Source organism: Dinoponera quadriceps, unplaced genomic scaffold (genome assembly GCF_001313825.1).
Source record: "Dinoponera quadriceps isolate SergipeBrazil2010 unplaced genomic scaffold, ASM131382v1 scaffold1846, whole genome shotgun sequence".
Lineage (NCBI taxonomy): Eukaryota > Metazoa > Arthropoda > Insecta > Hymenoptera > Formicidae > Dinoponera > Dinoponera quadriceps.
Genome location: NW_014556140.1, coordinates 2,200,014 through 2,212,322, shown reverse-complemented (window position 1 = coordinate 2,212,322; position 12,309 = coordinate 2,200,014). Strand labels below are relative to the sequence as shown.

Below are 12,309 nucleotides of genomic sequence, written 5' to 3'. Positions count from 1 at the left end.
ACCTCTCTGAAACCACCGAAATCAGCTGTCACTATGAAACATTCATAACAGCCAAAGCCATCTTTTGAAAACGGACCGAACTAATTTGCGCTCCCGATAAATAAAGAAAAGGTAGTTTAATGTAAGAAAATACTGATTATCTTATGCTTAGGATTCCATACAAGAAAAAAACATTAACGTTCGAACAGACAGAAAATTCTACTGGCATTATTTTTGAATTTTCTCATTTTATATTGCAAGTAAGAGATGGAAAAGGACAATGGTTTTAATGTTAATGAAATATTATAACTTATATAGGAAAAAGGGTTAATAAGTTAAAGTTAATGCATTTAAAATTAACTAGTTTAAGTTAATAGTTAATTAATTTAAAATTAATCTCGTTAAGTTAAAAGTTACTAATTTTTTAACTTAACTTTGAATTAAGTAGCTAATTATTATCCAATCCCGTGTAATAAAAACGCGCATATATAAAGCTTTCCAACGCATATACGCGTTTGTCACAAGAGGAGAGACTGAATAAACGTACACGTCCGTTCTTTTTTCGGATTTTTTATTACAAAATTTTTTTGGCGAAAGTAGGATGTACGAAAGGAATCAAAAACACACGCATCCGGTATGCCGATCCTTGCAAGACGTGTCATAACGTACGCCGATTGTCCGATTACGCTGTTTTACCGTAAGATATGCAGTTCAACTTATCGCAATGACTTTTTACAAATGTGCACGGGAGCATTTTGCGATTGACAATACAGACGAGAAACGATTCGAAAGAGCGCATTTCTGTATCGATGCTTTCATTCTTGATCCATCCACGGAAATTACGAGAAACATTCAACGTTTTACACCACGTGTCATTGCCACATCATAATTTTTTGTCATGCTATTTAATTTCGCGCATTATTGTGATTCGGGCTGCGACGAAACATGTTAGGGTCGCCGTACTTTATTTCCTTTTTCTTCTTTGAATACGAATCGTGCGTCGTGCGACACTGATTTTGTTCTCCCCGCATATCTGTTAGCGCACAGAAAAAACAATTAGTGTCGATTCCAAATTCATATTCTCATATGTGAGTAAGAATATATGTTCTCGTATGAAAGTAAAACCCTTGCCCTTACATGAAAGAAATCCCAGTATAATTCTATTAGAAATATATTTTCACGTTATTCGCGAATAATTTTCACTGACTGGATAAAATATCGGACAGGAAGACGGAAACATCGGAATATCTTCAAATTGACCGACGATTCTTGAAGATATCGTTCTTTCCGTATCTAATATTTTTTTCCTTCAACTCATAAGAATGATTTCCGAATAACAACGATACGATATTTCAGTGGAACTATACAGGATTTCGTCGTGTAACGTACAAGTCGCATTTTCACACAAGACTCTGCATTCTTGCTTATGTACGAAAGATGTATACTGTCAACGGTTTGAGTCATGTCCTTTTCACTCCCGGCCGTTTCTAACCGAAAGGAGCACATTTCATCGATGTTGCATCGATTGATGAAGCTCGTTTTGCGATTAGTTGCGAGCCGATTGCAAACAACCATTTGTCGCGCGACAGCCGATCGAAAGTATCAACGCCAGTACCACCGACATTTCTGATTGACTGTCGCGGCAAGCGTTGTGTCTGCTTGCGATAGACTTGCAACTAATGTAGAACAACCTTTGTGTGTTTCACGCAAACACCGGTATTATCCTATCATTTTAGTACGGTTTTTCTAACGGCCGCGGTTCTATGAACTATCTATCCCGACGCATAGTCGAAAGGCGATTTCTGCGCTGCAATTCTTTCCTCTTATTTCCCTTGAGAAAATAAACCGGGCCAACAATAGGTGTGACAAGCGTTAAGTCGTAAGAAATCGACCAAACACGATTATCTCTCATATCCGATTCTGTGATCAGTCAATTTCTCCCACGGCTGAAATTCTTTTTACGCTACACCTATTGTAGACAGGGCTTCAAGTAATCCACCTGCGACAGGCCTGTGTCTTCGCTCACGGTGATTGGATTCTCAACTTCTGCTTATATATTTGGTGAAGTCCCGAAACAACGGCGATCCGACAAGATTGCGCCGATCGTAAACCGCGTGCTCTCTGTAGGCAGCCGAGAGTAGTTTTCATCGAACACCGATAAGAACCGCAAGTCGCAGGATGCGGCGAACGCTCGAACCGCAAGTCTGACTTATCGTTGCTCGATAAGAACTTACGTACCGAGCGTCGTCGTTTCGCGCGGAGGCGGCGCACTCGATCGCGCGCAATACCGCGGCGCGCGAATTCGCCGCTTCAAACTAGCGTGAAATTTGCGCCGCAATTTTCGCATCACCGCGTATATAATTTTAAAGAGCTCTTTAGGCTGTCGGTGTCAGCCGGGGACGGTGACTTCGTGCGGTCACCTTTCACGCGCGAGCTTACGATAGATAGGTCGGTCTATCCGCCTTTCGCTTACACTTGGATTCCGATGAAAAAATGCACATTCGCGCGGGAGAATGAGAGGCGCGACTTATCCCGCCGCTTGTAGAGAGATTCTCGCGGAATTTGGACGCGCGAGACGCTCGACACACACCACGTTATATGCGCCTTGTCGTTCCCCAGGCCGAAGGTGATTTTCAAGCTCACACGTAAGTTCGACCAGCCGTCATCGACGAACTCGGGCCGTTATAATTCTACCAATTCTACCGTAATTTGAATTACTCGTTTTGCAATTTTTCGACCTTGCGCGCGCATCGAGGAAAAAACGACACAATCGACGAAATTCTGCTTGAACGAGCGGAACTATTTTTAAGCACGACGTTTTGTTCGCACGGTTAAAAAATGTTGCGTTAAATCTAACACATATCACGTGTCCCAGACGGTTTCGAATTTTTCCGTTGACTTAACGCGAGATAAATATGTTGATGTGTAATACTGATATTATGTCAAAAATTAACGTCAAATTGATACCCACGATACGTTAATCAACACCGAAGGTGTAAAGTGTGTTGTTTCAACATTTGCACATGTCTGTCGACTCAACACTAATATATTGAAATATATTGAAATAACGTAAACGATGTGTTAAATTGACACAAGGATACGTTAAGAATTTAACGCGAGTACAAGGTATTTCTCACTGTGCGTTGAGACTTGAGTTGTACAGTCGTAATAAGTTATCAATTGATTGATGGGCGGAATATTTTGTCGAGCGGAGGAGACCATCGATTTCGTCGATCCGACCGCCTTTTTCTCTCAGTGTATATGCGCACAAGGTTGAAAATCGTGTGACTTTCGGTCTAGGAGGAAAGTAAGACGTACGTGACGCGGGATGCGCATACGGAATCCTTACAAAAGTGTTTCTGGTTAACGGAAACGGCTAATTTGAGTAACCGGACAGCGCGATATCCAAAATCGGAAGATAAGGCGCGTCCTTGAAACATCTCGGAGACATCTTGAAATGTCTTGAAGACATCTTACGTCCCGATTTTGAACGTTATATTGGTAGTAAAAGCGCGCATTCAGCTGAGAATGAGTATGACCTCGTTTTCCGGCCGGAAAGCTGACATTTTCCGAAACAACTGTTTACAACTCGGGTTGCCCACGAGCGTATCCGTGTGCATATAAACGTATTGTTGCATATATCTTTTTTTTACTTCGTTAGAAACCCAGTGCTGTGTAAATGTAAGGTGTATAAACGTGCATTCAGCTACGAAGCACCCGCTTTAACGCTCACGAGCGCTCGGATTGCGCATTTTGGAACAGCGCGGGCAAACGCACGACTCTTTAACGCGTTTCTTCCCGTATCGAGACGAGACTAAGAAGAGGAACGCTTCGACCCGCTCTCACTCATCGGCCGAAAAACGAGTACCCGGAGAATATCGGTCGCCGAGTCTCCTCAAAAATACGCATATTCGTGTGCACTCGTGCGATCTTCCCCCGTCCGATAGGCTGCGCGTGGCAGCGAGGGAAAAACGTGGAAATGATAAACGCGACCGGTTAAAATCGGGACGGAAAAGCCGTGCCCCGTGAGAAACGGTGAGATGCTTTCGCAAGGAAAATTAACTTCGCGTCTCCGACGCGATGTTACGTACAAACCACTCGAGAGAGAGAGAGAGACACACTGACTTCGTCGGCGAACGGGCACGGCACGAAGGACGAGAGAGGATGTGCGGGACGAATCTTTCGCGCTTGAGTGCTCCAGAAGGAAACCCGGGATACCTAGGTCGGCTGTGTCACGCGACACGAAACCGTCGTGTTACGCCGTTACGTTATTAACAATCGTTCCGCGTCACCGCGAACTCGTCAAGTGGGCTCGCGCGCCTCCCGTCATTCATTCCGCCGGTACCATACGCGCGGCTGATTATTTCACGCGAGCGATAACCAAAGAGCCGCGCGAGCGTAATCCGCTAAGAGTGCCGGGGATCGTGCCGGATCGACGGCGCGGCGAATACGCGCCGAAACCTATCCTCCACCTTTTCCTACCGGTATGCGCTAACCTACTTTCGTAACTTTCGCGCGTTGCAGAAATACCAGCGGAATAAACGCCGGGGTCGCGAGAACGTCGCGTTATCTCGCGCTAAATACGGTGCTATCTTTACGTCTACCTAGTAGAACCTAATGTGCGCGCGCGTGTGTGTGTGTGTGTGTGTGCGCGCGCGCGTGTGTATGTGTGTGTGTGCCCATCCCCTTGATGAGACCGCTAAAAAAATTCCCTCTCTTTTTCTCTAGTTACCCGTCTTTCCCTTTTCGCGCGATCGTTCACCTGTCACCCGCGAATAGAAGGACCTCGGCGGTGAGTCCTTTAATCGGACTTAATTTGGTCCGTGACGATCATGTTAGCGTAAAACTCGGCGGCGATGGCGACGCCATTGGCGGTGGCCGCACCGTTGGCGGCCGCGCCGTTGGCGGCCGCATAGCCGTTCTTTGGTTCCTGGCGCTGTTTATTCGCTTTCACGTAATTATTCACGTAGAACGATCCGAACATGTAGATGAACATGCCGCTGTTGAGCGTCAGGAGGAACGACAGCGGCTTCGGGAAGTTGCAGCTGGTGAAGAGCATCTGGATGTTGTGGACGAATATTACGGCGAACTGCACGATCTGCATGGTGGTGAGGTGCTTCTTCCACCAGAGGTACTTCTGCATGTGCGGCCCGCACGCGGACAGCATGTAGTATCCGTACATGAACACGTGGATGAAGGAGTTAATGACGCCGAGCAAGGTCGGGTGGCCGCCGGCGAAGAACTTTGCGCCGATCCAGCCGCATATCGGCATCAGCGAGTGATGGTAGAGATGCAGGAACGAGATCTGCCGGTTCTTCTTACGCATCACGAAGAACACCGTGTCGAGCAGCTCGATCAGCTTGCATATGAAGTACGTGTAAACGCCGCGGGCCATCTGCAGAAACACGCGGGGAACGGTGTGTATTTACGTAAAAATCGAGCTAGAATGTAATGATAATGTAATCATAATTATTATCGTCGGGTGATATTTCGTACGGAGAGAACGGAGTACGTTCCTTCACTTCTTGAACGGACGCGGAATTTATACAATTCAGCACCGGTTTGAAGTTGCCGCAACCGTCGCGCCGACGACGATGACGGTTAACCCGGTGACTTTCGGAACCGCGCGGAACCGTGCGGATTTTAAAGGATTTTCGAAACGAGCCCTCTAACATTCGCTATGACTTTTAATTTCATTCGAAACTTGTTATAACACATATCAAATGTAGAGTAAACATGTATTTTCTTCGGATAAATATATGGAGCTTATTATTTGACTTATTAATATTATTTGACTTATTAAAAAGAACAAATGCGATTGTCATATTGGAACATTCATTTTATATTGATTATATCTCACGTTCATCATATATTGATATGAAACAATATTTCACAGCAAAGTTCAGATATATCAGTCGAAAGACCAGTAAATCAAGTATTCAGTATCCACATAACAATCTGATTTGTTTGTAATTCAATGACAGGTGGCAGAGATTGGCATAAGATTCAAAGAAGGATCTAAGAAGGATAAAACTTACACTGTATGATAATATTGTCGAATAAATCATTTGCCGCTGACTTGTTATTTTAATTTTCACGAAAAAAAGAAAATCGCTCGACAAAATGTCCGAACGAATACGAACGAAAAGTCAAACGACGCTAATGACACAACTGAACGCACTCACAAGCAGAAACTGCCGCTCCAATTATTGTATAACACAATAAATGAAGTTCATGCACTGTCCGACGAGAGTTTAACACTTTATAGCCGAGAAGCAAAGGTATGTTTACCGTATTCGTGTCAATTTTGCTACTTTTCCTCTAATTTTCTATTCCTTTTCAAATTAATCGTCCAACAGCCACGGGAATCTCCAGTCTCGTCTCGCGGGAGACGAGGCGAGAGTTCACGCCGATTCAATTCACGTCGAAGGCGAGTCTCCTTAAAAGGATCCAATTGTCACTACCTCACTGGCACTCGTTAAACGCTAATTAGATAATACAAACTTACTCGGACCGGATTGGGGTTGTACGAGTAATCGACCGGTTGACAAATGAAATTGTAGTCGTACAACCAGCCGGCTATCAAACCCTCGTGGACCAGGTAAATGCTCAGCAGGACCTGTATGAGATTGTAAGCTATCATGGTGTTCTTCAGGTCGTATGGCTTCTTGTCCTTCATGTATCTCGGCCCGACGAAGGCACAAAAGTATATGTATGTCGCTACAATAGTTAGGACCGGGCCAGGACCGGACATCAGAAACCATCCTTCTGTTCTCGGATCTGTGGAAACATAGTGGCATTATGCGACACGTCAGCTGTATCTTTCGTTCTTTTCTTATGATGCTGGAAAGTCTTTTTCTCAATTACCGTGCCTGTTGTCCATCAAATCCCTGTACCACTCCACGATACCCGACATCTTGTGTGTGTGTGTGTGTGTGTGTGTGTGTGTGTGTGTGTCGAAATATACGACTTGTAAATCTGCAAAGAGACATACATCAGTTCACATTCCCCGCAGGACGCTTTGATTTCTCAACATCTACTTATATCTTTCTTTTCTATTTTGTGAGAAACGATCCTTCTCCTGTTTCAACTAGGGCTGATGTTTTCTTTCCGAAGGCTCTCACGTTCGGATTTCGAATCTCCGAAGCTTCGAAACACCGGAATTACAAGATTTTTCAACTATACAATGCCTGGTACGTCCATTCACTTACGAAGGTTCGTCCGCAATATTTCTCAGTATTCTCTGTATAAAATATATATATAGACATTGGTCTACAGCATTCGCAAGATCGTGCTCTTCGGAGCTTCGGGGATCCGAGGATCACGGTCTTCGAAAACGAGCCTTCGAAGCTTCGGAGCTGCGAAATCATCGAAAATTATCAGCCCCGGTTTCAACGACGACCCGCGAGCGCGGGAGAAAAACAACCGGAAACGGAAATACGTAAACCGGCAGCGAAATTTCGCAGATTCGCGCGACTCCGACGGCATTTTGCGCGCGCAACGATAACAGTAACGACAAGCGACTTGTGGAGTCATGTCCTCCAGATATTGTGGCGAATACGAAAGTGAAAGGGGAAGGTTCAAGGGGAAGGCGCGCGCGCGGCAACGTACGCATGCACGATCGTTATCCTGTGCACGGAGAATTTATTATTCCACTTTTCGACGAGTTTTACACGCTCGTGTAACGAGAAGAAAGCTGCGCATCTCGCCAGCGATCCGTTGCAACACTAGTCGAGTCTCTCCGCGGCGATGCAGCAACGGCGCGCGTTTTGTCATTAAGAGACTCGCGACGGGTAACGCGAAACACATTGTCACGCTCATCCACCTCGCTCGTCCTTGCTCCTTCTGAGAGTGTACATTGTCGGCGTGCGAGGTGATAACACAAGAGGAGCGTCAAACTACACCCCTTTCTTAGTCACAGCGAGTGCATGTCAGGGAGATGCTGTCGCAAGGCTTCAGAAATCGTCCGCGCTCGCGCTCCTTACACGCGAGATTTCGAAGGGCGAACTCCGCTGAAATCGAACGTTAAAAATCACTCGCCGAAATCTCCCCTCACCACAGATCCCTCTCGTCGCTCCGTCCCATTAGTTTATTAATTATCGATTTAATTCAATCGAACGGAGTCGAGTGACCCATAATCGTTTCAGCAAATGCAGCCAGTCATTCGAAGGGCGAACTCGCCGAAATCGAGAGTTAAAAATCACGCTCGCCGAAATCTTCCCTCGCCACAGACTCCTCTAGTCGCTCCGTCATCAGTCCATGAATTATCGATTTAATCGAACGGAGTCGAGTGACCTATAATCACTTCAGCATATGCAGGCAATCAAGACATCATAAAAGTGCCGACGACGTCGCGGATCCACGACTGAGGATCGTGATTACCGCGAACGAGGGAATCAATCTTCGATGATATCTTCTTAATGCATTCTGACCTAATATTAGCTAACTCCCGAGTAGAGAGGGAACAGATGGCGAGAAATGGTCGAGGTGAATCGTCCGAAAAACGAAACAGGCAATGAGACGCGGTGCAAAGAAAGAGATACGAGCGAATAGAGCGAATAGAGGACACGAAGAGGGTTCTCCAGCAGGTCGTCGTACCGCAATCTTCTTTGATCGGCCGGCGCGTACGAGACGGGGAGTTCGCGCGAAGAAGGGAAACACGAGGCTTGCAACACGAGGACGCCTTGAAGTAGCCGGGATACCGTCGAGAGATGTAAGTGAACGAGCTGTCACAGTTAGAGGTGAACAGGTCCAGCAGGGTCACTGCACCTTCCGCGCGCGTACAAGAATTTTAGGCTGGCCATCGCCTCGTCTCCCCGGGTCAAACATCCTTCTAAGGGAGATACCAGATTCCCGTCAAGTTCGGACCAAGGTGAACGGGAATGTATTCGCGAAGCTAACGTCCTCCTTCGCTGCACCTACACTGGGAACCCATTTAGCTAAATCAACGAAATTCTCGACTATGGGCAAATACATTTTTTTTTATTATAATAACCAAGGTTTGATTGTCTAAACCGAAGGTTTGGTTTTCGGAAGTTTCAGAAGTCGCCAGAAGAACCAAACCTTGGGGTTCAGAGAATAAAACCTTCTTACAACCGAAGAATTTGTTCGCCCATCAAACAAGACTTCAATTGATTCAACTAAATGGATTTCTCAGCGTGCCGGAGCTGTCCGGGCGAACACGGGCGATCCTTCCAAGTGATCGCACCCTTCGTTAAGATATCGGCGAAAGTGCACCCAGTCGCTGTGTGATACACACTGTCGCTCTAACGAACGACGTCACGCAGCGATTTACCGCGGGTATTGTATCTTCGTGTCACAATAGAGCATAACTAGCGATAAATCGAGCGGAACGTCGCACCGTCGCACGTTCTTAACGACGGTATCAATCGCACGACGGTCGTGCGCGGCGGCCAGCTCGCTTCTTGAGATACATGACGTTAACAATCCGGTTCAACGTAAACAATATGATAATGATAGCGCGGTGCAGCGAGCGCGGACGATTGGAGACCGGAGAGGGATCTCACTTGAAAGAACAACGATAGGAATTCGAATTCCCCGCGATTAACCGCGATTCCCAGGAGGCGGAAAAACAACTTAGTATCCTTGCGGAGGTGCTTAGTTATCATGCGCAGCCGCGCACGCTTTACCGCTACGTACGCGTCTTCTCGCGTCCTCTATCATTTCTGTTCGCTGTCTGTTATTAAGCGCAAATCGAAAAGGAGAAAGGCGAAACAATTTCGTTGAACGAGACTCCCAGTCTCGGAGATGCTCCGCTTGAATAACGGATGCGCTATCCTCGATTCATAATTGCAAATTGAGGATCCGTCGCCTCGGGAGGACCTTGAGTGGGAGACCTCGAGATGAAGGAAAGATTATAAACCGGTTGCGATTATATCCTGCGTTTCCCGCGCGTAAAAGGATTCGAAACGAGGCCCGCTTAAGAAAGAAATGCGAACCGAACAATGAGAAGACAGTGGTAAGGGGGGAAACCAAGACCGATCGAACTAAGAATGAGTTTCCTCCCCTCAGTCGGCGAGTCCGTGACGAAAATGTTGAATAAAATTCAACGATCTCGACATGTTTAGTCAGCGAGCTGTGTCATTGTCCGCGAGAAAGGAGGTATTATGTATGCCGGTGTGTAAATGTGAACTAGCGATCTTTTAGTGACGGTGTCGACGTTTATTTAATACATAATAATTGCACAATGTAAATGAACGTTGACAAAAATGACAGGCATCATTGTGTGTTAAAGCATGCGAGCATGCGTCTAGTCGGTGCGCTGTTGTATTGAAGGAATTAATCTGATCACATTATTGATGCTTGACAGCTCGATTATCATGTTCATTTTCGATATACATTTTATTGTATTTTGTGAGCGCAGACATATTTATAATTTATATTTACATTGGACATTATATTAGTTCGATGTTCACGATTATATGATTGCAACGTGCCCTTCTACAGTCGATATTACGAGTGTTGATTGCAGCGATATTTTTGGTCAATTATTAATAAACTGCAGCCTTTGTCTGTCATGTGCGTATAATTTTTCTTAAGACCAAGAAAGGAAAGAAAACGTAGCATTGACGCGTTAGAAAGTTTAGCGACGATAAACGTTTAATGAGATAAACGTATGATTTCAATAATACAGGGGAGGAAAAGAAATACGGCAATACTAAAGATGACACTTCTTGTACATATTCCTTGAGGTTAATAACTTACTTTTAACTTCTATTTTTAATTTCCTCTAAACGGCATTCAGGATTTTGATGAAAAATTACTATGATATTAATGGATAAATATAGATACATCATAGGAAAATTTCAGAATTGCTGACCATTTTGTTTTGAAAATATAACCATGGAAAATTTACAATTTGTAGCAATACTCACGATATATATGTATTTTATATATACTTATTTAAATATTTATATACCACTTTCTATTATGCGTGCATCTCTATTAGCTTAACTGATGTATAAATAAGAAAAATAAGAAATAAATAACATCTCTGTTTGTAATATTGTGTGTATATTTATTCTTAATTCCGTGCGCTCAAAATTAGATATTTATCACTTAGATAATAAAGCTAGAAGAAAGTATTTTTTTCAGTAAATAATAAACTTACGAAATGTCCCCTTGATATCACCGCTGAAAATCCGGCACTCCACTGACCAACTGCTTTGAATAGATGAGTTTTAATTGTCAAGAGAGTTCATGTCAATGTGAGAAAAATGTATGTGACATTTTGAGCGCTTTAGGATACAGGTACAGACAATTCGCGACCTTCAACAAAGACCGATACACTTTCGCGTGAATATGCGAAGGTCTTATAAAGGCAGCATCGCCCTTTTATGACTGAGAGAAAGAGATCAACATAAGTCTTTATTCACAAGTGTTCCACCTTGAGACCAGTTCCGCGAGATTATGACCGCTAAAGTTCTGTTTATGTTCCGAGCCGCGAAAAGCGTCACGATCAAAGCGTCACGCCAGGATAAAATGAATGACTGCGAATTCGATATTATCGTTCCAATTATAGAAATAATTTTCTATTCTGTAGGCAGGAGAAGACGAGAAAACAGTTTCGCAACTAGGCGTGGTTATATAATGACGTTTCGATTTGCAAATGCGTCTTTGCGCTTTCTCGGTCGACGTGTAATTTTTCTCAATTACTTGCAAAAAAGGCAATATTTGTTTTATGCTTGCCGCTGATTTTCAAAGAATTTTCATCTATTTTCCACGCTTCTTATAATACATCGTTTTTTTTCTTTTCTCATGTATAATTAACTAGACATGACTAGTGAAATATATAATATTCTGTTCAGAGCAATTATATTTTACATCAATGAGTGAAAAAACTTGTGACTTATTATTATTTTATTCATCTCACGTTAAGATTCAACGCAGATATGTATGAGCTGCTTAGCCAGTTGGATATGAAGAAATGCAAAGTACACAGCCTTTCTGAACGGAAAGCAACGGTGCGACTTGCGTTGTATTTGTCGACATTTATTGGTCATCTGCGTTACGCACCTCGTTTTTGTGTATCGCCTCCGGTATTTGCACGTGGGCGTAATATGCATTGCCTGTACTTAACGAGCTTCGAAATATCTTTCAGATCTTAGAAACTAGGAAATATATCATGCCCGCTTGGAGTGTGAAGCAACAGTGCCGAGAGGCACCGGCGGAAAAATAATTAACGAATGAGAATGGCGCGCGTAAAAAAAAATGCTAACTACTACCGCTTTAAAGCGACCTATGGTCGAGAATATGCAAACCGAATTAATTCCTTCCATTTAATCGCGTGCGTTGAGTGTGCTCAAAGTA

The 12,309-nt window shown here is 44.1% G+C and overlaps 1 protein-coding gene across 1 annotated transcript; it reads right to left on the bottom strand.

Annotated features, from left to right (window-relative positions):
- Positions 1-521: 521 nt before the first annotated feature.
- Positions 522-7,334, bottom strand: LOC106746988 (elongation of very long chain fatty acids protein AAEL008004). The gene is made up of 3 exons (XM_014624206.1): positions 6,847-7,334; positions 6,488-6,759; positions 522-5,374 (listed from the first exon to the last, which is right to left on the bottom strand). Exons 1-3 carry the CDS (start codon positions 6,893-6,895, stop codon positions 4,781-4,783), a joined length of 915 nt encoding a protein of 304 aa, XP_014479692.1. The 5' UTR covers positions 6,896-7,334; the 3' UTR covers positions 522-4,780.
- Positions 7,335-12,309: the final 4,975 nt, after the last annotated feature.

What these genes read in the sequence shown, in the direction of transcription:
- LOC106746988 (XM_014624206.1), bottom strand. Translation starts at nt 6,895, where the DNA reads ATGTCGGGTATCGTGGAGTGGTACAGGGATTTGATGGACAACAGGCAC. An exon ending in TTTGATGGACAACAGGCACG is followed by an intron (nt 6,760 to 6,846) that starts GTAATTGAGAAA and finishes ATGTTTCCACAG; the next exon opens with ATCCGAGAACAGAAGGATGG. An exon ending in ACAACCCCAATCCGGTCCGA is followed by an intron (nt 5,375 to 6,487) that starts GTAAGTTTGTAT and finishes GTGTTTCTGCAG; the next exon opens with ATGGCCCGCGGCGTTTACAC.